A 27,500-nucleotide genomic window follows, 5' to 3' on the forward strand; every position below is an offset into this window, starting at 1 on the left:
AGAGATGGCAGAAGAGGACCTGTCGCCAGGGAAGAGTAGTGTTGCCGTTAACAACTGTATCCGACAGCTATCCTACTGCAAGAGCAACATCAGAGACACGGTCGGCATCTGGGGAGAGGTGAGAGAGAGAGTGAGAGAGAGAGGAGAGAGTGAGAGTGAGTGAGCAGGAGATAAGGATGGAGGGAGGGAAGAGGAGGAGATAAGGATGGAAGGAAGAAAGAGGAGGAGATAAGGATGGCAGGAAGAAAGAGGAGGAGATAAGGATGGAAGGAAGAAAGAGGAGGAGATAAGGATGGAAGGAAGAAAGAGGAGGAGATAAGGATGGAGGGAAGAAAGAGGAGGAGATAAGGATGGAAGGAAGAAAGAGGAGGAGATAAGGATGGAAGGAAGAAAGAGGAGGAGATAAGGATGGAGGGAAGAAAGAGGAGGAGATAAGGATGGAAGGAAGAAAGAGGAGGAGATAAGGATGGAGGGAAGAAAGAGGAGGAGATAAGGATGGAGGGAAGAAAGAGGAGGAGATAAGGATGGAGGGAAGAAAGAGGAGGAGATAAGGAAGAAAGAGGAGGAGATAAGGATGGAGGGAAGAAAGAGGAGGAGATAAGGAAGAAAGAGGAGGAGATAAGGATGGAGGGAAGAAAGAGGAGGAGATAAGGATGGAAGGAAGAAAGAGGAGGAGATAAGGATGGAGGGAAGAAAGAGGAGGAGATAAGGATGGAGGGAAGAAAGAGGAGGAGATAAGGATGGAAGGAAGAAAGAGGAGGAGATAAGGATGGAGGGAAGAAAGAGGAGGAGATAAGGATGGAAGGAAGAAAGAGGAGGAGATAAGGATGGAGGGAAGAAAGAGGAGGAGATAAGGATGGAAGGAAGAAAGAGGAGGAGATAAGGATGGAGGGAAGAAAGAGGAGGAGATAAGGATGGAAGGAAGAAAGAGGAGGAGATAAGGATGGAGGGAAGAAAGAGGAGGAGATAAGGATGGAAGGAAGAAAGAGGAGGAGATAAGGATGGAGGGAAGAAAGAGGAGGAGATAAGGATGGAGGGAAGAAAGAGGAGGAGATAAGGAAGAAAGAGGAGGAGATAAGGATGGAGGGAAGAAAGAGGAGGAGATAAGGAAGAAAGAGGAGGAGATAAGGATGGAGGGAAGAAAGAGGAGGAGATAAGGATGGAGGGAAGAAAGAGGAGGAGATAAGAGAGCATAAGAGAGGGAGAGATGTGCTATTTCAGAGTGTTGATGTCTTCACAATTATTCTGCAATATAGTAAAAAATATAGAAAAACCCTTGAATGAGTAGGTGTGTCCAAACTTTTGACTGGTACTTTAATCTACGGCCATTCAGACCAATATCAAGGATTAATGTGTGTGTGTGTGTGTGTGTGTGTGTGTGTGTGTGTGTGTTTGCAGGGTCAGGACATGTATCTGGTTCTGGTGAACAACATGTTGAACCTGGTTGATCCTACGGACCGTTGTCTTGGCAACGTGCTTCATTCTCAGCCAATAGCAAGCATTCGTGTCTGGGGGGTCGGCCGTGACAATGTCAGGTGAGTCACCATGACGACCACACACACACACACACACACACACACACACACACACACACACACACACACACACACACACACACACACACACACACACACACACACACACATACACACACACACACAGTGAAAGGTCAGAGTGATTGATTGGGAGAGGGGGATGACCGGAAAGAGGAGAAGAGGAGTGATTGATTGGGAGAGGGGGATGACCGGAAAGAGGAGAAGAGGAGTGATTGATTGGGAGAGGGGGATGACCGGAAAGAGGAGAAGAGGAGTGATTGATGAAAGATTACCCAAGTAACCCTGGGACTAAACAGCTCCCTCTGCAACTGGATCCTGGACTTCCTGACTGGCCACCCCCTCAACCCGGGGGCCCCTCAGGGGTACGTGCTCAGTCCCCTCCTGTACTCCCTGTTCACTCATGACTGCATGGCCAGGCACGACTCCAACACCATCATTAAATTTGGTGACAACACAACAGTGGTAGACCCGATCACCGACAACGATGAGACGGCCTATAGGGAGGAGAACAGAGACCTGGCCGTGAGGTGCCAGGACAACAACCTCTCCCTCAACGATGAGACGGCCTATAGGGAGGAGAACAGAGACCTGGCCGTGTGGTGCCAGGACAACAACCTCTCCCTCAACGTGAGCAAGACAACGGAGATGATCGTGGACTACAGGAAAAGGCGGGCCAAACAGGCCCCCATTAACATCAACGGGACTGTAGTGGAGCGGGTTCGTGAGTTTCAAGTTCCTTGGTGTCCACATCACCAACAAACTGTCATGGTCCAAACACACCAAGACAGTCGTGAAGAGGGCACGACAAAACCTATTCCCCCTCAGGAGGCTGAAAAGATTTGGCATGGGTCCTCAGATCCTCAAAAGGTTCTACAGCTGCACCATCGAGAGCATCCTGACTGGTTGCCTCACCGCCTGGTATGGTACCTGCTCGGCATCCGACCGCAAGGCACTACAGTGGGTTTATCAATATGAGAAACTCGTGTTTACTGCCAAAGCAAATGAAGAAACAACAACAAAACAAATGAAACTGAACAAAAAAGACATTAACAGTTAAAGATAAACAACAACATTTCAAATGTTACATGTATGTTCAGCGATGTTCAGCGTTGTTCAGTGTTGTTCAGCGATGTTCAGCGATGTTCAGTGTTGTTCAGCGTTGTTCAGCGTTGTTCAGCGTTGTTCAGCGTTGTTCAGCGTTGTGTCATTGGCTCCATTTCTTTAATCAAGCAACCAATTATATAAAATTACTGGCATCTACATCAGTGGTTCCCAAACTGAGGCGTGAGGCGTCGACAGAGGGTCAAATTACTGGCATGTGTAAAAGGCATGACAGCCCGCTTGGAGTGAGCCAAAAGGCACCTAAAGGACTCTCAGACCACGAGAAACAAGATTCTCTGGTCTGATGAACCCAAGATGGAACTCATTGGGCCTGAATGCCTAGCATCACATCTGGAGGAAACCTGGCACCATCCCTACGGTGAAGCATGGTGGTGGCAGCATCATGCTGTGGGGATGTTTTTCAGCAGCAGGGAAACTAGTCAGGATCAAGGGAAAGATGAACAGAGAGATCCTTGATGAAAACCAGTTCCAGAGCGCTCAGGACCTCAGACTGGGGTGAAGGTTCACCTTCCAACAGTACAACGACCCAAAGCACACAGCCAAGATAACACAGGAGTGGCTTCGGGACAAGTCTCTGAATGTCCTTCAGTGGCCCAGCCAGAGCCCGGACTTGAACCCGATCGAACATCTCTGGAGAGACCGGAAAATAGCTGTGCCGCGACGCTCCCCATCCAACCTGACAAGAACTTGAGAGGATCTGCAGAGAAGAATGGGAGAAACTCCCCAAATACAGGTCTGCCAAGCTTGTAGCGTCATACCCAAGAAGACTTGAGGCTGTAATCGCAAAGGTGCTTCAACAAAGAACTGAGTAAAGGGTCTGAATGTAAATGTGATATTTCAGTTGTTTTAAATACATTTGAAAGAAATGTTGCTTTGTCATTATGGGGTATTGTGATGTCATTATGGGGTATTGTGATGTCATTATGATGTCATTATGGGGTATTGTGATGTCATTATGGGGTATTGTGATGTCATTATGGGGTATTGTGGTGTCATTATGGGGTATTGTGATGTCATTATGGGGTATTGTGATGTCATTATGGGATATTGTGATGTCATTATGGGGTATTGTGATGTCATTATGGGGTATTGTGTGTAGATTGATGAGGTTTTTAAAACAATTTAATCACATTTAGAACAAGGCTATAACCTAACAAAATGTTGAATAAGTTAACAGAGAATAGTCTGAATGTACTGTATAAAACATGTTGGAATCCTTGTTCCTCCTATCAGGAGGTGTTGTGTGGTAGTAGATGTAATCCTTGTTCCTCCTATCAGGAGGTGTTGTGTGGTAGTAGATGTAATCCTTGTTCCTCCTATCAGGAGGTGTTGTGTGGTAGTAGATGTAATCCTTGTTCCTCCTATCAGGAGGTGTTGTGTGGTAGTAGATGTAATCCTTGTTCCTCCTATCAGGAGGTCTTGTGTGGTAGTAGATGTAATCCTTGTTCCTCCTATCAGGAGGTGTTGTGTGGTAGTAGATGTAATCCTTGTTCCTCAGCAGGAGGTGTTGTGTGGTAGTAGATGTAATCCTTGTTCCTCCTATCAGGAGGTGTTGTGTGGTAGTAGATGTAATCCTTGTTCCTCCTATCAGGAGGTGTTGTGTGGTAGTAGATGTAATCCTTGTTCCTCCTATCAGGAGGTGTTGTGTGGTAGTAGATGTAATCCTTGTTCCTCCTATCAGGAGGTGTTGTGTGGTAGTAGATGTAATCCTTGTTCCTCCTATCAGGAGGTGTTGTGTGGTAGTAGATGTAATCCTTGTTCCTCCTATCAGGAGGTCTTGTGTGGTAGTAGATGTAATCCTTGTTCCTCCTATCAGGAGGTGTTGTGTGGTAGTAGATGTAATCCTTGTTCCTCCTTTCAGGAGGTGTTGTGTGGTAGTAGATGTAATCCTTGTTCCTCCTATCAGGAGGTGTTGTGTGGTAGTAGATGTAATCCTTGTTCCTCAACAGGAGGTGTTGTGTGGTAGTAGATGTAATCCTTGTTCCTCCTATCAGGAGGTGTTGTGTGGTAGTAGATGTAATCCTTGTTCCTCCTATCAGGAGGTCTTGTGTGGTAGTAGATGTAATCCTTGTTCCTCCTATCAGGAGGTGTTGTGTGGTAGTAGATGTAATCCTTGTTCCTCCTAGCAGGAGGTGTTGTGTGGTAGTAGATGTAATCCTTGTTCCTCCTAGCAGGAGGTGTTGTGTGGTAGTAGATGTAATCCTTGTTCCTCCTATCAGGAGGTGTTGTGTGGTAGTAGATGTAATCCTTGTTCCTCCTATCAGGAGGTCTTGTGTGGTAGTAGATGTAATCCTTGTTCCTCCTATCAGGAGGTGTTGTGTGGTAGTAGATGTAATCCTTGTTCCTCCTATCAGGAGGTGTTGTGTGGTAGTAGATGTAATCCTTGTTCCTCCTATCAGGAGGTGTTGTGTGGTAGTAGATGTAATCCTTGTTCCTCAGCAGGAGGTGTTGTGTGGTAGTAGATGTAATCCTTGTTCCTCCTATCAGGAGGTGTTGTGTGGTAGTAGATGTAATCCTTGTTCCTCCTATCAGGAGGTGTTGTGTGGTAGTAGATGTAATCCTTGTTCCTCCTATCAGGAGGTGTTGTGTGGTAGTAGATGTAATCCTTGTTCCTCCTATCAGGAGGTCTTGTGTGGTAGTAGATGTAATCCTTGTTCCTCAGCAGGAGGTGTTGTGTGGTAGTAGATGTAATCCTTGTTCCTCCTAGCAGGAGGTGTTGTGTGGTAGTAGATGTAATCCTTGTTCCTCCTATCAGGAGGTGTTGTGTGGTAGTAGATGTAATCCTTGTTCCTCAGCAGGAGGTGTTGTGTGGTAGTAGATGTAATCCTTGTTCCTCCTATCAGGAGGTCTTGTGTGGTAGTAGATGTAATCCTTGTTCCTCCTATCAGGAGGTGTTGTGTGGTAGTAGATGTAATCCTTGTTCCTCCTAGCAGGAGGTGTTGTGTGGTAGTAGATGTAATCCTTGTTCCTCAGCAGGAGGTGTTGTGTGGTAGTAGATGTAATCCTTGTTCCTCCTATCAGGAGGTCTTGTGTGGTAGTAGATGTAATCCTTGTTCCTCCTATCAGGAGGTGTTGTGTGGTAGTAGATGTAATCCTTGTTCCTCCTATCAGGAGGTGTTGTGTGGTAGTAGATGTAATCCTTGTTCCTCCTATCAGGAGGTGTTGTGTGGTAGTAGATGTAATCCTTGTTCCTCAGCAGGAGGTGTTGTGTGGTAGTAGCTGTAATCCTTGTTCCTCCTATCAGGAGGTGTTGTGTGGTAGTAGATGTAATCCTTGTTCCTCCTATCAGGAGGTGTTGTGTGGTAGTAGATGTAATCCTTGTTCCTCCTATCAGGAGGTGTTGTGTGGTAGTAGATGTAATCCTTGTTCCTCCTATCAGGAGGTGTTGTGTGGTAGTAGATGTAATCCTTGTTCCTCCTATCAGGAGGTGTTGTGTGGTAGTAGATGTAATCCTTGTTCCTCCTATCAGGAGGTGTTGTGTGGTAGTAGATGTAATCCTTGTTCCTCCTATCAGGAGGTGTTGTGTGGTAGTAGATGTAATCCTTGTTCCTCCTATCAGGAGGTCTTGTGTGGTAGTAGATGTAATCCTTGTTCCTCAGTAGGAGGTGTTGTGTGGTAGTAGATGTAATCCTTGTTCCTCCTATCAGGAGGTATTGTGTGGTAGTAGATGTAATCCTTGTTCCTCCTATCAGGAGGTGTTGTGTGGTAGTAGATGTAATCCTTGTTCCTCAGCAGGAGGTGTTGTGTGGTAGTAGATGGAATCCTTGTTCCTCCTATCAGGAGGTGTTGTGTGGTAGTAGATGTAATCCTTGTTCCTCAGCAGGAGGTGTTGTGTGGTAGTAGATGGAATCCTTGTTCCTCCTATCAGGAGGTGTTGTGTGGTAGTAGATGTAATCCTTGTTCCTCCTAGCAGGAGGTGTTGTGTGGTAGTATATGTAATCCTTGTTCCTCCTATCAGGAGGTGTTGTGTGGTAGTAGATGTAATCCTTGTTCCTCCTATCAGGAGGTGTTGTGTGGTAGTAGATGTAATCCTTGTTCCTCCTATCAGGAGGTGTTGTGTGGTAGTAGATGTAATCCTTGTTCCTCCTATCAGGAGGTGTTGTGTGGTAGTAGATGTAATCCTTGTTCCTCCTATCAGGAGGTGTTGTGTGGTAGTAGATGTAATCCTTGTTCCTCAGCAGGAGGTGTTGTGTGGTAGTAGATGTAATCCTTGTTCCTCCTATCAGGAGGTGTTGTGTGGTAGTAGATGTAATCCTTGTTCCTCCTATCAGGAGGTCTTGTGTGGTAGTAGATGTAATCCTTGTTCCTCCTAGCAGGAGGTGTTGTGTGGTAGTATATGTAATCCTTGTTCCTCCTATCAGGAGGTGTTGTGTGGTAGTAGATGTAATCCTTGTTCCTCCTAGCAGGAGGTGTTGTGTGGTAGTATATGTAATCCTTGTTCCTCCTATCAGGAGGTGTTGTGTGGTAGTAGATGTAATCCTTGTTCCTCCTATCAGGAGGTCTTGTGTGGTAGTAGATGTAATCCTTGTTCCTCCTAGCAGGAGGTGTTGTGTGGTAGTATATGTAATCCTTGTTCCTCCTAGCAGGAGGTGTTGTGTGGTAGTAGATGTAATCCTTGTTCCTCCTATCAGGAGGTGTTGTGTGGTAGTAGATGCAATCCTTGTTCCTCCTATCAGGAGGTGTTGTGTGGTAGTAGATGTAATCCTTGTTCCTCCTATCAGGAGGTGTTGTGTGGTAGTAGATGTAATCCTTGTTCCTCCTATCAGGAGGTGTTGTGTGGTAGTAGATGTAATCCTTGTTCCTCCTATCAGGAGGTGTTGTGTGGTAGTAGATGTAATCCTTGTTCCTCCTATCAGGAGGTGTTGTGTGGTAGTAGATGTAATCCTTGTTCCTCCTATCAGGAGGTCTTGTGTGGTAGTAGATGTAATCCTTGTTCCTCAGCAGGAGGTCTTGTGTGGTAGTAGATGTAATCCTTGTTCCTCCTATCAGGAGGTGTTGTGTGGTAGTAGATGTAATCCTTGTTCCTCCTATCAGGAGGTGTTGTGTGGTAGTAGATGTAATCCTTGTTCCTCCTATCAGGAGGTGTTGTGTGGTAGTAGATGTAATCCTTGTTCCTCCTATCAGGAGGTCTTGTGTGGTAGTAGATGTAATCCTTGTTCCTCCTATCAGGAGGTGTTGTGTGGTAGTAGATGTAATCCTTGTTCCTCCTATCAGGAGGTGTTGTGTGGTAGTAGATGTAATCCTTGTTCCTCCTATCAGGAGGTGTTGTGTGGTAGTAGATGTAATCCTTGTTCCTCCAGGAGGTGTTGTGTGGTAGTAGATGTAATCCTTGTTCCTCCTAGCAGGAGGTTGTGTGGTAGTAGATGTAATCCTTGTTCCTCCTATCAGGAGGTGTTGTGTGGTAGTAGATGTAATCCTTGTTCCTCCTATCAGGAGGTGTTGTGTGGTAGTAGATGTAATCCTTGTTCCTCCTATCAGGAGGTGTTGTGTGGTAGTAGATGTAATCCTTGTTCCTCCTATCAGGAGGTGTTGTGTGGTAGTAGATGTAATCCTTGTTCCTCCTATCAGGAGGTGTTGTGTGGTAGTAGATGTAATCCTTGTTCCTCCTATCAGGAGGTCTTGTGTGGTAGTAGATGTAATCCTTGTTCCTCCTATCAGGAGGTGTTGTGTGGTAGTAGATGTAATCCTTGTTCCTCCTATCAGGAGGTCTTGTGTGGTAGTAGATGTAATCCTTGTTCCTCATCAGGAGGTGTTGTGTGGTAGTAGATGTTCCTCCTATCAGGAGGTGTTGTGTGGTAGTAGATGTAATCCTTGTTCCTCCTATCAGGAGGTGTTGTGTGGTAGTAGATGTAATCCTTGTTCCTCCTATCAGGAGGTGTTGTGTGGTAGTAGATGTAATCCTTGTTCCTCCTATCAGGAGGTGTTGTGTGGTAGTAGATGTAATCCTTGTTCCTCCTATCAGGAGGTGTTGTGTGGTAGTAGATGTAATCCTTGTTCCTCCTATCAGGAGGTGTTGTGTGGTAGTAGATGTAATCAGGAGGTGTTGTGTGGTAGTAGATGTAATCCTTGTTCCTCCTATCAGGAGGTGTTGTGTGGTAGTAGATGTAATCCTTGTTCCTCCTATCAGGAGGTGTTGTGTGGTAGTAGATGTAATCCTTGTTCCTCCTATCAGGAGGTGTTGAGTGGTAGTAGATGTAATCCTTGTTCCTCCTATCAGGAGGTCTTGTGTGGTAGTAGATGTAATCCTTGTTCCTCCTATCAGGAGGTGTTGTGTGGTAGTAGATGTAATCCTTGTTCCTCAGCAGGAGGTGTTGTGTGGTAGTAGATGTAATCCTTGTTCCTCCTATCAGGAGGTCTTGTGTGGTAGTAGATGTAATCCTTGTTCCTCCTATCAGGAGGTGTTGTGTGGTAGTAGATGTAATCCTTGTTCCTCCTATCAGGAGGTGTTGTGTGGTAGTAGATGTAATCCTTGTTCCTCCTATCAGGAGGTGTTGTGTGGTAGTAGATGTAATCCTTGTTCCTCAGCAGGAGGTGTTGTGTGGTAGTAGATGTAATCCTTGTTCCTCCTATCAGGAGGTGTTGTGTGGTAGTAGATGTAATCCTTGTTCCTCCTATCAGGAGGTGTTGTGTGGTAGTATATGTAATCCTTGTTCCTCCTATCAGGAGGTGTTGTGTGGTAGTAGATGTAATCCTTGTTCCTCCTATCAGGAGGTGTTGTGTGGTAGTAGATGTAATCCTTGTTCCTCCTATCAGGAGGTCTTGTGTGGTAGTAGATGTAATCCTTGTTCCTCCTATCAGGAGGTGTTGTGTGGTAGTAGATGTAATCCTTGTTCCTCCTATCAGGAGGTCTTGTGTGGTAGTAGATGTAATCCTTGTTCCTCAGCAGGAGGTGTTGTGTGGTAGTAGATGTAATCCTTGTTCCTCAGCAGGAGGTGTTGTGTGGTAGTAGATGTAATCCTTGTTCCTCCTATCAGGAGGTCTTGTGTGGTAGTAGATGTAATCCTTGTTCCTCCTATCAGGAGGTCTTGCTGAGATTTTGTGTTTTTCTCTCCTCCTCCTCCTCTCCTCGTCTCCTCTATTCCTCCACTCTTCTCCTCTCCTCTCCTCCTCTGCTCATCTCCTTTACTTCTCTCCTCTTCTCCTCGTCTCCTCTACTCCTCTCCTCGTCTCCTCTCCTCCTCTCCTCTATTCCTCTCCTCCTACTCCTCTGCTCATCTCCTCTCCTCTTCTCCTCTCCTCCTCTCCTCCACCTCCTCGTCTCCTCTCCTCCTCTCCTCTTCTCCTCTCCTCTTCTCCTCTCCTCCTCTCCTCCTCTCTCCCACCTCTCTTTAACTAACTCCTCCTCTCCTCCCTTGCTTCCCTGGACTCAGAGAGAGGTAAACATGTTCTTGTTCTCCCCCTATCCTTCTCCTCCTCTCCCCCTATCCTCCTCCTCCTCTCCCCTATGCTCTCCTCCTCTCCTCCTCCTCTCCCCTATCCTTCTCCTCCTCTCCTCCTCCTCTCTCCCTATCCTTCTCCTCTCCTCTCCCCTATCCTTCTCCTCCTCTCCCCCTATCCTCTCCTCTCCTCTCCTCTCCCCTATCCTTCTCCTCATCTCCTCCTCCTCTCTCCCTATCCTTCTCCTCCTCTCCTCCTCCCCCCCTCTCCTTCTCCTCTCCTCTCCCCTATCCTTCTCTTCCTTTCCTCCTCCTCTCCCCTATCCTTCTCCTCCTCTCCTCCCCCTCTCCCCTATCCTTCTCCCTCCTCTCTCCCTATCCTTCTCCTCTCCTCTCCCCTATCCTTCTCCTCTCCTCTCCTCCTCTCCTTCTCCTCTCCCCCTATCCTTCTCCTCTCCTCTCCCCTATCCTTCTCCTCCTCTCCTCCTCCTCTCCCCCTATCCTTCTCCTCTCCTCTCCCCCTATCCTTCTCCTCCTCTCCTCCTCCTTTCCCCTATCCTTCTCCTCTCCCCCTATCCTTCTCCTCTCCTCTTCCCCTATCCTTCTCCTCCTCTCCCCCTATCCTTCTCCTCTCCTCTCCCCCTATCATTCTCCTCTCCTCTATCCTTCTCCTCTCCCCCTATCCTTCTCCTCCTCTCCTCCTCCTCTCCCCCTATCATTTTCCTCCTCTCCCCCTATCCTTCTACTCCTCTCCTCCTCTCCCCTATCCTTCTCCTCCTCTCCTTTCATCCCCCAATCCACCTCTCCTCTCCTCTCCTCTCCTCTCCTCTCCTCTCCTCTCCTCTCCTCTCCTCTCCTCTCCTCTCCTCTCCTCTCCTCTCCTCTAATGTTCTGGCTATTGTTTAATTTCCTCAGCCTTACTGTCTTCAAGGTGTTCACCAGTTGTTAACCAGTTAACCCTCTCCTCCTTGTTAACCCTCTCCTCTCCTCCTCTGTTAACCCTCTCCTCTCCTCCTCTGTTAACCCTCTCCTCTCCTCCTCTGTTAACCCTCTCCTCTCCCTCTCCTCCTCCCTCTCCTCCTCTGTTAACCCTCTCCTCTCCCTCTCCTCCTCCCTCTCCTCCTCTGTTAACCCTCTCCTCTCCTCCTCTGTTAACCCTCTCCTCTCCTCCTCCCTCTCCTCCTCCCTCTCCTTCTCTGTTAACCCTCTCCTCTCCTCCCCAGGGACTTTGCGTACGTAGCGAGGGATAAGGACACCAGGATTCTGAAGTGTCATGTGTTCCGTTGTGACACGCCAGCTAAAGCCATCGCTACCAGCCTCCACCTCATCTGCTCTAGGGTGAGTAACCTACACCCTACTCCCTGTACCCTATACTATACACCCTGAACCCTATACCCTACACCCTGTACCCTACACTCTGTACCCTATACCCTATACCCTGTACCCTACTCCCTGTACCCTATACCCTGTACCCTACTCCATGTGCCCTATACTATACACCCTGTACCCTATACCCTACACCCTGTACCCTAAACTCTGTACCCTATACCCTACTCCCTGTACCCTAAACTATACACCCTGTACCCTATACCCTACACCCTGTACCCTACACTCTGTACCCTATACCCTATACCCTATACCCTGTACCCTACTCCCTGTACCCTATACTATACACCCTGAACCCTATACCCTACACCCTGTACCCTACACTCTGTACCCTATACCCTACTCCCTGTTCCCTAGTCCCTATACCCTACTCCCTATACCCTACACTCTGTACCCTATACCATACACTCTGTACCCTATACCTATACCAGCTTATACCCTATACTCTACACCCTGTACCCTATACCGTATACCCTACACCGTGTACCCTACACTCTGTACCCTACACCCTGTACCCTATACCCTACACCCTGTACCCTACACACTGTACCCTACATCCTATACCATATACAATATACTCAACACTCTGTACACTATATCCTATACCCTACTCCCTGTACCCTATACCCTACTCCCTGTACCCTATACCCTACACTGTGTACCCTACACCGTGTACCCTACACCCTGTACCCTATACCCTTTACCCTATACCCTACTGCCTGTACCCTACACCCTATACCCTGTACCCTACACCCTGTACCCTATACCCTGTACCCTATACCCTACACCCTGTACCCAACACACTGTACCCTACACCCTATACCCTTGACCCTATACCCTGTACCCTACACCCTGTACCCTACACCCTGTACCCTATACCCTATACCATAAACCATATACCCTAAACACAGTACCCTACACCCTGTACCCTATACCCTACACCCTGTACCCTACACCCTGTACCCTACACACTGTACCCTGCACCTTATACCCTTGACCCTATACCCTGTACCCTACACCCTGTACCCTACACCCTGTACCCTATACCCTACTCCCTGTGACCTATACCCTGTACCCTATACTCTGTACCCTACACCCTGTACCCTACACCCCATACCCTGTACCCCATACCCTGTACCCTATACCCTACACCCTGTACCCTATACCCTACTCCTTGTACCCTATACCCTACACACTGTACCCTATACCATATACCATGTATAATTTACCCTGTACCCTGTACCCTATACCATAGATAATTTACCCTGTACCCTGTACCCTACACCATATATAATTGACCCTGTACCCTACACCCTATACCATATATAATTGACCCTGTACCCTACACCCTATACCATATATAATTGACCCTGTACCCTACACCCTATACCATATATAATTTACCCTGTACCCTATACCCTATACCCTGTACCCTATACCCTATACCCTGTACCCTATACCATATACAATTTACCCTGTACCCTACACCCTATACCATATATAATTTACCCTGTACCCTGCACCCTATACCATATATAATTTACCCTGTACCCTGTACCCTATACCCTATACCCTGTACCCTATACCCTGTACCCTATACCATATATAATTTACCCTGTACCCTATACCCTATACCCTATACCCTATACCCTGTACCCTATACCCTATACCCTATACCCTGTACCCTATACCCTGTACCCTATACCATATATAATTTACCCTGTACCCTATACCCTATACCCTATACCATATATAATTGACCCTGTACCCTATACCCTATACATATATAATTTACCCTGTACCCTACTCCCTTTACCATACACACTCTACCCTACACCCTATATCCTATAGCCTATATCCCGCACCCTTTACCCTGTACCCTACTCCCTTTACCATACACACTCTACCCTACACCCTCTACCCTACACCCTGTACCCTACAACCTATAGCCAACACCCTATACCCTACAACCAATAACCTATATCCTACAACCTATAACCTATATCCTATACCCTAAACCCTATACCCTTCAACCTATAGCCTACACTCTATACCCTACAACCTATAACCTATATCCTATACCCTATACCCTAAACTCTATACCCTACAACCTATAGCCTATATTCTATACCCTAAACCCTATACCCTACAACCTATACCCAACACTCTATACCCTACAACCAATACCCAACACTCTTTACCCTACAACCTATAACCTACACTTTATACCCTACAACCTATATCCTATACCCTAAACCCTTCAACCTATAGCCTACACTCTATACCCTAAACCTATAGCCTATACCCTACAACCTATAACCTGTACCCTATACCCTACACCCTCTACCCTACACCCTGTACCCTACACCCTGTACCTACACCCTACAACCTATAGCTGACACCCTATACCCTACAACCTATATCCTATACCCTAAACCCTATACCCTACAACCTATAGCCTACACTCTACCCTACAACCTATATCCTATACCCTAAACCCTATACCCTACAACCTATAGCCTACACTCTATACCCTTCAACCTATAGCCTACACCCTATACCCTAAACCTACACCCTACAGTTTATACCCTACAACCTATAGCCTATACCCTACAACCTATAGCCTGTACCCTACACCCTACAACCTATAGCCGATACCCTACACGCTATACCCTACACGCTATACCCTACACTCTATACCCTATACCATACACTATAAAACCTATAGCCTACAGCCTAGGACACACTCTACACCCTATACCTATTACCCTACACTCTAAAACCTATACCCAACACCCTACATCCTATACCCTACACTTCTTGCGGTCAATTTGCAGTCTACAAATGATTTGTAATTATGTTCCGGCTAGACCCTGTCTAGTGTCCTAGTCCCTGTCTAGTGTCCTAGTCCCTGTCTAGTGTCCCTGTCCAGTGTCCCTGTCTAGTGTCCTAGTCCCTGTCTAGTGTCCTAGTCCCTGTCTAGTGTCCCTGTCCAGTGTCCCTGTCTAGTGTCCTAGTCCCTGTCTAGTGTCCTAGTCCCTGTCTAGTGTCCCTGTCCAGTGTCCCTGTCTAGTGTCCTAGTCCCTGTCTAGTGCCCTAGTCCCTGTCTAGTGTCCTAGTCCCTGTCTAGTGTCCCTGTCCAGTGTCCCTGTCTAGTGTCCTAGTTCCTGTCTAGTGTCCTAGTCCCTGTCTAGTGTCCTCATCCCTGTTTAGTGTCCTAGTCCCTGTCTAGTGTCCTGGTCCCTGTCTAGTGCCCTAGTCCCTGTCTAGTGTCCTAGTCCCTGTCTAGTGTCCTGGTCCCTGTCTAGTGTCCCTGTCCCTGTCTAGTATCCTAGTCCCTGTCTAGTGTCCTAGTCCCTGTCTAGTGTCCTAGTCCCTGTCTAGTGTCCTAGTCCCTGTCCCTGTCTAGTATCCTAGTCCCTGTCTAGTGTCCTAGTCCCTGTCTAGTGTCCCTGTCTAGTATCCTAGTCCCTGTCTAGTGTCCTAGTCCCTTTCCCTGTCTAGTATCCTAGTCCCTGTCTAGTATCCTAGTCCCTGTCTAGTGTCCTAGTCCCTGTCCCTGTCTAGTATCCTAGTCCCTGTCTAGTGTCCTAGTCCCTGTCTCTGTCTAGTATCCTTGTCCCTGTCTAGTGTCCTAGTCCCTGTCCCTGTCTAGTGTCCTAGTCCCTGTCTAGTGTCCCTGTCTAGTGTCCTGGTCCCTGTCTAGTGTCCTCATCCCTGTCTAGTGTCCTAGTCCCTGTCTAGTGTCCTGGTCCCTGTCTAGTTTCCTAGTCCCTGTCTAGTATCCTAGTCCCTGTCTAGTGTCCTGGTCCCTGTCCCTGTCTAGTATCCTAGTCCCTGTCTAGTGTCCTGGTCCCTGTCTAGTGTCCTCATCTCTATCTAGTGTCCTAGTCCCTGTCTAGTGTCCTAGTTCCTGTCTAGTGTCCTAGTCCCTGTCCCTGTCTAGTGCCCTAGACCCTGTCTAGTGCCCTAGACCCTGTCTAGTGTCCTAGTCCCTGTCTAGTGTCCCTGTCTAGTGTTCTGGTCCCTGTCTAGTGTCCTAGTCCCTGTCTAGTGTCCTAGTCCCTGTCTAGTGTCAGAGCGAGAGGGGGATGGAGAGAGAGAGAGGGATGGAGAGGGGGATGAGAGAGGGAGAGAGAGAAAGAGGGAGAGAGCAATGCAGAGGAGAGTGGCAAACCCTAAGTTTATCCATCATTTATTGGTGTGTTGCAGAGAGGAATATATTTTAGAGAGAGGGAGAGACGGAGAGAGAGAGAGAGAGAGAGAGAGAGAGAGGGAGAGAGAGAGAGAGAGAGACAGAGAGACGGAGAGAGAGAGAGAGAGAGACGGAGAGAGAGAGACAGAGAGAGAGAGGGGGAGAGACGGAGAGAGAGAGAGAGAGAGAGACGGAGAGAGAGAGGGAGAAGAGAGAGAGAGAGAGAGAGACGGAGAGAGAGAGAGAGAGAGGGAGAAGAGAGAGAGAAACGGAGAGAGAGAGAGAGAGACGGAGAGAGAGAGAGGGAGAGAGAGAGAGAGAGGGAGAGACGGAGAGGAGAGAGAGAGAGAGAGAGAGAGAGAGAGGGAGAGACGGAGAGAGAGAGAGCTACAGGGAGAGAGATAGAGGCTGACCTGGTTAGCTGTGTGTGCAGAGCAGAGTAGACTTAGAGGGGAGGGGAGTGTCACTCCCCAGGTGATTTGGCGAGACAGCTTGACACTCTTTCAAGAGAGACATTTTCTCTTGGGTTATTCTAACTAATTTACTCCTTCTCTCCGCCTCTCTGCTCCTCTCTTCTCCTCTCCCCTCCTCTCCTCTCCCCTCCTCTCTTCTCCCCTCCTCTCTGCTCCTCTCCTCTCCTCTCCCCTCCTCTCCCCTCCTCTCGTCTCGTCTCCTCTCCTCTCCTCTCCTCTCCTCTCATTTGTAGATCATGTCAGAGCGTAAGCATGCTAAAGCGTTATCAGGGGCGTTGTCAGGGGCGTTGTCAGGGGGCGTGTCTCTACACGACAGAATGCAGTCAGGACTAGACCTCCCACTACAAGGTACTCTACTCTACTGCAATCTACTCTACTGTAATCTACTCTACTCTACTGTAATCTACTCTACTGTAATCTACTCTGCTCTACTGTAATCTACTCTACTGTAATCTACTCTACTGTAATCTACTCTGCTCTACTGTAATCTACTCTGCTCTACTGTAATCTACTCTACTGTAATCTACTCTACTCTACTGTAATCTACTCTACTGTAATCTACTCTACTGTAATCTACACTACTCTACTGTAATCTACTCTGCTCTACTGTAATCTACTCTACTGTAATCTACTCTACTCTACTGGAATCTACTCTGCTCTACTGTACTCTGCTCTACTGTATCACATATACTGTATAATGTATTACATTTACTGTCTCACATATACTGTATACTGTATCACATATACTGTATCACATATACTGTATCACATATACTGTATCACATATACTGTATACTGTATCACATATACTGTATACTGCATCACATATACTGTATCACATATACCGTATACTGTATCACATATACTGTATCACATATACTGTATAATGTATCACATATACTGTGTACTGTATCACATATACTGTATCATATATACTGTATAATGTATCACATATACTGTGTACTGTATCACATATACTGTATCACATATACCGTATACTGTATCACATATACTGTGTCACATATACTGTATAATGTATCACATATACTGTGTACTGTATCACATATACTGTATCACATATACTGTATAATGTATCACATATACTGTATCACATATACTGTATACTGTATCACATATACTGTATAATGTATTACATTTACTGTCTCACATATACTGGATACTGTATCACATATTTTTTATCACATATACTTTATCACATATACTGTATACTGTATCACATATACTGTATACTGTATCACATATACTGTATCACATATACTGTATACTGTATCACGTATACTGTGTAATGTATTACATTTACCGTCTCACATATACTGGATGCTGTATCACATATACTGTATCACATATACTGTATACTGTATCAAATATACTGTATACTGTATCACATATATTGTATCACATATACTGTATACTGTATCACATATACTGTATACTGTATCACATATACTGTATCACATATACTGTATCACATATTTTGTATCACATATACTGGATACTGTATCACATATACTGTATACTGTATCACATATACTGTATACTGTATCACATATAATGTATACTGTATCACAGATACTGCATCACATATACTGTATACTGTATCACATATACTGTATCACATATACTGTATCACATATACTGTATAATGTATCACATATACTGTGTACTGTATCACATATACTGTATCATATATACTGTATAATGTATCACATATACTGTGTACTGTATCACATATACTGTATCACATATACCGTATACTGTATCACATATACTGTGTCACATATACTGTATAATGTATCACATATACTGTGTACTGTATCACATATACTGTATCACATATACTGTATAATGTATCACATATACTGTATCACATATACTGTATACTGTATCACATATACTGTATAATGTATTACATTTACTGTCTCACATATACTGGATACTGTATCACATATTTTTTATCACATATACTTTATCACATATACTGTATACTGTATCACATATACTGTATACTGTATCACATATACTGTATCACATATACTGTATACTGTATCACGTATACTGTGTAATGTATTACATTTACCGTCTCACATATACTGGATGCTGTATCACATATACTGTATCACATATACTGTATACTGTATCAAATATACTGTCTACTGTATCACATATATTGTATCACATATACTGTATACTGTATCACATATACTGTATACTGTATCACATATACTGTATCACATATACTGTATCACATATTTTGTATCACATATACTGGATACTGTATCACATATACTGTATACTGTATCACATATACTGTATCACATATACTGTATACTGTATCACATATAATGTATACTGTATCACAGATACTGCATCACATATACTGTATACTGTATCACATATACTGTATCACATATACTGTATCACATATACTGTATACTGTATCACATATACTGTATCACATATACTGTATACTGTATCACATATAATGTATACTGTATCACAGATACTGCATCACATATACTGTATACTGTATCACATATACTGTATCACATATACTGTATCACATATACTGTATACTGTATCACATATACTGTATCACATATACTGTATACTGTATCACATATAATGTATACTGTATCACAGATACTGCATCACATATACTGTATACTGTATCACATATACTGTATCACATATACTGTATACTGTATCACATATACTGTATCACATACTTAATAGGATTGTTGTATATACAGTGGGGCAAAAAAGTATTTAGTCAGCCACCAATTGTGCAAGTTCTCCCACTTAAAAAGATGAGAGAGGCCTGTAATTTTCATCATAGGTACACAACTATGACAGACAAAATGAGAAAAAAATCCAGAAAATCACATTGTAGGATATTTAATGAATTTATTTGCAAATTATGGTGGAAAATAAGTATTTGTGTGTGTATGTCTGCGTGCGTGCGTGTGCGCGTGCGTGTGTGTGTGTGTGTGTGTTCAGCAGAGTTCCCCACTCCAAAGACAGAGTTGGTCCAGAGGTTCCGGCTGCTGTATCTGGGTATGAAGCCAGTAGACAGACCTATAGGTGAGACACACACTCACACACACACATTCACTCTCACACACACACACACACACACACACACACACACACACACACACACACTCACTCACTCACTCACTCACTCACTCACTCACTCACTCACTCACTCACTCACTCACTCACTCACTCACTCACTCACTCACTCACTCACTCACTCACTCACTCACTCACTCACTCACTCACTCACTCACTCACTCACTCACTCACTCACTCACTCACTCACTCACTCACTCACTCACTCACTCACTCACTCACTCACTCGGACGGACGGACGGACGGACGCGGACGGACGGACGGACGGACAGACGCACTCTAACTGTGGTAGTTAGTGAGTGATCCTGACCTCTAACCCCTGACCCCTGCCCTGTGACCCTAGGTATGGACATATTGAACGGGGCGATAGACAGTCTGATTGGTTCTTCCAGTAGAGAGGAGTGGAAAGCTGTTAACCTCAACGTGGCTGATGCTACCCTCATTATCAGCAACAACCAGGTAACACTATATACACCTATACCCTCATTATCAACAACCACCACTATATACACTATATACACCTCTACCCTCATTATCAGCAACCACCACTATATACACTATATACACCTCTACCCTCATTATCAACAACCACCACTATATACACTATATACACCTCTACCCTCATTATCAACAACCACCACTATATACACTATATACACCTCTACCCTCATTATCAGCAACCACCACTATATACACTATATACACCTCTACCCTCATTATCAACAACCACCACTATATACACTATATACACCTCTACCCTCATTATCAGCAACCACCACTCTATACACTATATACACCTCTACCCTCATTATCAACCACCACCACTATATACACCTCTACCCTCATTATCAACAACCACCACTATATACACTATATACACCTCTACCCTCATTATCAGCAACCACCACTATATACACTATATACACCTCTACCCTCATTATCAGCAACAACCAGGTAACACTATATACACCTCTACCCTCATTATCAACAACCACCACTATATACACTATATACACCTATACCCTCATTATCAACAACCACCACTATATACACTATATACACCTCTACCCTCATTATCAGCAACCACCACTATATACACTATATACACCTCTACCCTCATTATCAGCAACAACCAGGTAACACTATATACACCTCTACCCTCATTATCAACAACCACCACTATATACACCTCTACCCTCATTATCAACAACCACCACTATATACACCTCTACCCTCATTATCAACAACCACCACTATATACACCTCTACCCTCATTATCAACAACCACCACTATATACACCTCTACCTTCATTATCAGCAACCACCACTATATACACCTCTACCCTCATTATCAACACCCACCACTATATACACTATATACACCTCTACCCTCATTATCAACAACCACCACTATATACACCTCTACCCTCATTATCAACAACCACCACTATATACACCTCTACCCTCATTATCAGCAACCACCACTATATACACTATATACACATCTACCCTCATTATCAACAACCACCACTATATACACCTCTACCCTCATTATCAACAACCACCACTATATACACCTCTACCCTCATTATAAACAACCCCCACTATATACACCTCTACCCTCATTATCAACACCCACCACTATATACACTATATACACCTCTACCCTCATTATCAGCAACAACCAGGTAACACTATATACACCTCTACCCTCATTATCAGCAACAACCAGGTAACATACACTATATACACCTCTACCCTCATTATCAGCAACCCCCACTATATACACCTCTACCCTCATTATCAACAACCACCACTATATACACCTCTACCCTCATTATCAACAACCACCACTATATACACTATATACACCTCTACCCTCATTATCAGCAACAACCAGGTAACACTATATACACCTCTACCCTCATTATCAGCAACAACCAGGTAACACTATATACACCTCTACCCTCATTATCAACAACCACCACTATATACACTATATACACCTCTACCCTCATTATCAACAACCACCACTATATACACCTCTACCTTCATTATCAACAACCACCACTATATACACCTCTACCCTCATTATCAACAACCACCACTATATACACTATATACACCTCTACCCTCATTATCAGCAACCACCACTATATACACTATATACACCTCTACCCTCATTATCAGCAACAACCAGGTAACACTATATACACCTCTACCCTCATTATCAACAACCACCACTATATACACTATATACACCTATACCCTCATTATCAACAACCACCACTATATACACTATATACACCTCTACCCTCATTATCAGCAACCACCACTATATACACTATATACACCTCTACCCTCATTATCAGCAACAACCAGGTAACACTATATACACCTCTACCCTCATTATCAACAACCACCACTATATACACCTCTACCCTCATTATCAACAACCACCACTATATACACCTCTACCCTCATTATCAACAACCACCACTATATACACCTCTACCCTCATTATCAACAACCACCACTATATACACCTCTACCTTCATTATCAGCAACCACCACTATATACACCTCTACCCTCATTATCAACACCCACCACTATATACACTATATACACCTCTACCCTCATTATCAACAACCACCACTATATACACCTCTACCCTCATTATCAACAACCACCACTATATACACCTCTACCCTCATTATCAGCAACCACCACTATATACACTATATACACATCTACCCTCATTATCAACAACCACCACTATATACACCTCTACCCTCATTATCAACAACCACCACTATATACACCTCTACCCTCATTATAAACAACCCCCACTATATACACCTCTACCCTCATTATCAACACCCACCACTATATACACTATATACACCTCTACCCTCATTATCAGCAACAACCAGGTAACACTATATACACCTCTACCCTCATTATCAGCAACAACCAGGTAACATACACTATATACACCTCTACCCTCATTATCAGCAACCCCCACTATATACACCTCTACCCTCATTATCAACAACCACCACTATATACACCTCTACCCTCATTATCAACAACCACCACTATATACACTATATACACCTCTACCCTCATTATCAGCAACAACCAGGTAACACTATATACACCTCTACCCTCATTATCAGCAACAACCAGGTAACACTATATACACCTCTACCCTCATTATCAACAACCACCACTATATACACTATATACACCTCTACCCTCATTATCAACAACCACCACTATATACACCTCTACCTTCATTATCAACAACCACCACTATATACACCTCTACCCTCATTATCAACAACCACCACTATATACACTATATACACCTCTACCCTCATTATCAACAACCACCACTATATACACCTCTACCCTCATTATCAACAACCACCACTATATACACTATATACACCTCTACCCTCATTATCAGCAACCACCACTATATACACCTCTACCCTCATTATCAACAACCACCACTATATACACCTCTACCCTCATTATCAACAACCACCACTATATACACTATATACACCTCTACCCTCATTATCAACAACCACCACTATATACACTATATACACCTCTACCCTCATTATCAACAACCACCACTATATACACCTCTACCCTCATTATCAACAACCACCACTATATACACCTCTACCCTCATTATCAACAACCACCACTGTATACACTATATACACCTCTACCCTCATTATCAACAACCACCACTATATACACCTCTACCCTCATTATCAACAACCACCACTATATACACTATATACACCTCTACCCTCATTATCAACAACCACCACTATATACACCTCTACCCTCATTATCAACAACCACCACTATATACACTATATACACCTCTACCCTCATTATCAACAACCACTATATACACCTCTACCCTCATTATCAACAACCACCACTATATACACCTCTACCCTCATTATCAGCAACCACCACTATATACACCTCTACCCTCATTATCAACAACCACCACTATATACACCTCTACCCTCATTATCAACAACCACCACTATATACACTATATACACCTCTACCCTCATTATCAACAACCACCACTATATACACCTCTACCCTCATTATCAACAACCACCACTATATACACCTCTACCCTCATTATCAACAACCACCACTATATACACTATATACACCTCTACCCTCATTATCAACAACCACCACTATATACACCTCTACCCTCATTATCAACAACCACCACTCTATACACCTCTACCTTCATTATCAACAACCACCACTATATACACCTCTACCCTCATTATCAACAACCACCACTATATACACTATATACACCTCTACCCTCATTATCAACAACCACTATATACACCTCTACCCTCATTATCAACAACCACCACTATATACACCTCTACCCTCATTATCAGCAACCACCACTATATACACCTCTACCCTCATTATCAACAACCACCACTATATACACTATATACACCTCTACCCTCATTATCAACAACCACCACTATATACACCTCTACCCTCATTATCAACAACCACCACTATATACACTATATACACCTCTACCCTCATTATCAACAACCACCACTATATACACCTCTACCCTCATTATCAACAACCACCACTATATACACTATATACACCTCTACCCTCATTATCAACAACCACTATATACACCTCTACCCTCATTATCAACAACCACCACTATATACACCTCTACCCTCATTATCAGCAACCACCACTATATACACCTCTACCCTCATTATCAACAACCACCACTATATACACCTCTACCCTCATTATCAACAACCACCACTATATACACTATATACACCTCTACCCTCATTATCAACAACCACCACTATATACACCTCTACCCTCATTATCAACAACCACCACTATATACACCTCTACCCTCATTATCAACAACCACCACTATATACACTATATACACCTCTACCCTCATTATCAACAACCACCACTATATACACCTCTACCCTCATTATCAACAACCACCACTCTATACACCTCTACCTTCATTATCAACAACCACCACTATATACACTATATACACCTCTACCCTCATTATCAACAACCACCACTATATACACTATATACACCTCTACCCTCATTATCAACAACCACCACTATATACACCTCTACCTTCATTATCAACAACCACCACTATATACACTATATACACCTCTACCCTCATTATCAGCAACCACCACTATATACACTATATACACCTCTACCCTCATTATCAACAACCACCACTATATACACTATATACACCTCTACCCTCATTATCAACAACCACCACTATATACACCTCTACCCTCATTATCAGCAACCACCACTATATACACTATATACACCTCTACCCTCATTATCAACAACCACCACTATATACACTATATACACCTCTACCCTCATTATCAACAACCACCACTATATACACTATATACACCTCTACCCTCATTATCAACAACCACCACTATATACACTATATACACCTCTACCCTCATTATCAACAACCACCACTATATACACTATATACACCTCTACCCTCATTATCAGCAACCACCACTATATACACCTCTACCCTCATTATCAACAACCACCACTATATACACCTCTACCCTCATTATCAACAACCACCACTCTATACACCTCTACCCTCATTATCAACAACCACCACTATATACACTATATACACCTCTACCCTCATTATCAACAACCACCACTATATACACCTCTACCCTCATTATCAACAACCACCACTATATACACCTCTACCTTCATTATCAGCAACCACCACTATATACACCTCTACCCTCATTATCAGCAACCACCACTATATACACTATATACACCTCTACCCTCATTATCAGCAACCACCACTATATACACCTCTACCCTCATTATCAACAACCACCACTATATACACCTCTACCTTCATTATCAGCAACCACCACTATATACACCTCTACCCTCATTATCAGCAACCACCACTATATACACTATATACACCTCTACCCTCATTATCAGTAACCACCACTATATACACCTCTACCCTCATTATCAGCAACCACCACTATATACACCTCTACCCTCATTATCAACAACCACCACTATATACACCTCTACCTTCATTATCAGCAACCACCACTATATACACCTCTACCCTCATTATCAGCAACCACCACTATATACACCTCTACCCTCATTATCAGCAATCTACCCTCATTATCAACAACCACCACTATATACACCTCTACCCTCATTATCAACAACCACCACTATATACACTATATACACCTCTACCCTCATTATCAACAACCACCACTATATACACTATATACACCTCTACCCTCATTATCAACAACCACCACTATATACACTATATACACCTCTACCCTCATTATCAACAACTACCACTATTTACACCTCTACCCTCATTATCAACCACCACCACTATATACACCTCTACCCTCATTATCAACAACCACCACTATATACACTATATACACCTCTACCCTCATTATCAGCAACCACCACTATATACACCTCTACCCTCATTATCAACAACCACCACTATATACACCTCTACCCTCATTATCAACAACCACCACTATATACACCTCTACCCTCATTATCAACAACCACCACTATATACACTATATACACCTCTACCCTCATTATCAACAACCACCACTATATACACCTCTACCCTCATTATCAACAACCACCACTCTATACACCTCTACCTTCATTATCAACAACCACCACTATATACACTATATACACCTCTACCCTCATTATCAGCAACCACCACTATATACACTATATACACCTCTACCCTCATTATCAACAACCACCACTATATACACTATATACACCTCTACCCTCATTATCAACAACCACCACTATATACACTATATACACCTCTACCCTCATTATCAGCAACCACCACTATATACACTATATACACCTCTACCCTCATGATCAACAACCACCACTATATACACTATATACACCTCTACCCTCATTATCAGCAACCACCACTATATACACCTCTACCCTCATTATCAACAACCACCACTATATACACCTCTACCCTCATTATCAACAACCACCACTCTATACACCTCTACCCTCATTATCAACAACCACCACTATATACACTATATACACCTCTACCCTCATTATCAACAACCACCACTATATACACCTCTACCCTCATTATCAGCAACCACCACTATATACACTATATACACCTCTACCCTCATTATCAGCAACCACCACTATATACACCTCTACCCTCATTATCAACAACCACCACTATATACACCTCTACCTTCATTATCAGCAACCACCACTATATACACCTCTACCCTCATTATCAGCAACCACCACTATATACACTATATACACCTCTACCCTCATTATCAGCAACCACCACTATATACACCTCTACCCTCATTATCAGCAACCACCACTATATACACCTCTACCCTCATTATCAACAACCACCACTATATACACCTCTACCTTCATTATCAGCAACCACCACTATATACACCTCTACCCTCATTATCAGCAACCACCACTATATACACCTCTACCCTCATTATCAGCAACCACCACTATATACACCTCTACCCTCATTATCAACAACCACCACTATATACACCTCTACCCTCATTATCAACAACCACCACTATATACACTATATACACCTCTACCCTCATTATCAACAACCACCACTATATACACTATATACACCTCTACCCTCATTATCAACAACCACCACTATATACACTATATACACCTCTACCCTCATTATCAACAACTACCACTATATACACCTCTACCCTCATTATCAACCACCACCACTATATACACCTCTACCCTCATTATCAGCAACCACCACTATATACACTATATACACCTCTACCCTCATTATCAACAACCACCACTATATACACTATATACACCTCTACCCTCATTATCAACAACCACCACTATATACACCTCTACCCTCATTATCAACAACCACCACTATATACACTATATACACCTCTACCCTCATTATCAACAACCACCACTATATACACTATATACACCTCTACCCTCATTATCAACAACCACCACTATATACACCTCTACCCTCATTATCAACAA

The 27,500-nt window shown here is 43.8% G+C and overlaps 1 protein-coding gene across 1 annotated transcript in view; it reads left to right on the top strand.

Annotated features, from left to right (window-relative positions):
- LOC139403204 (amyloid beta precursor protein binding family B member 2-like) overlaps positions 1–27,500 on the top strand; it is a 60,511-nt gene that overhangs the window by 29,900 nt on the left and 3,111 nt on the right. The window contains exons 10-15 of the mRNA XM_071146917.1: positions 1–118; positions 1,399–1,535; positions 11,278–11,392; positions 16,342–16,456; positions 19,127–19,210; positions 19,605–19,720. The exon at positions 1–118 is cut by the window's left edge and continues 29 nt beyond it. Coding sequence (XP_071003018.1) covers positions 1–118; positions 1,399–1,535; positions 11,278–11,392; positions 16,342–16,456; positions 19,127–19,210; positions 19,605–19,720 — 685 coding nt within the window. The remainder of the gene's footprint in view (positions 119–1,398; positions 1,536–11,277; positions 11,393–16,341; positions 16,457–19,126; positions 19,211–19,604; positions 19,721–27,500) is intronic.

The sequence above is a fragment of the Oncorhynchus clarkii genome, unplaced genomic scaffold (assembly GCF_045791955.1).
Source record: "Oncorhynchus clarkii lewisi isolate Uvic-CL-2024 unplaced genomic scaffold, UVic_Ocla_1.0 unplaced_contig_14002_pilon_pilon, whole genome shotgun sequence".
In the NCBI taxonomy this organism is placed as follows: Eukaryota; Metazoa; Chordata; class Actinopteri; order Salmoniformes; family Salmonidae; genus Oncorhynchus; species Oncorhynchus clarkii.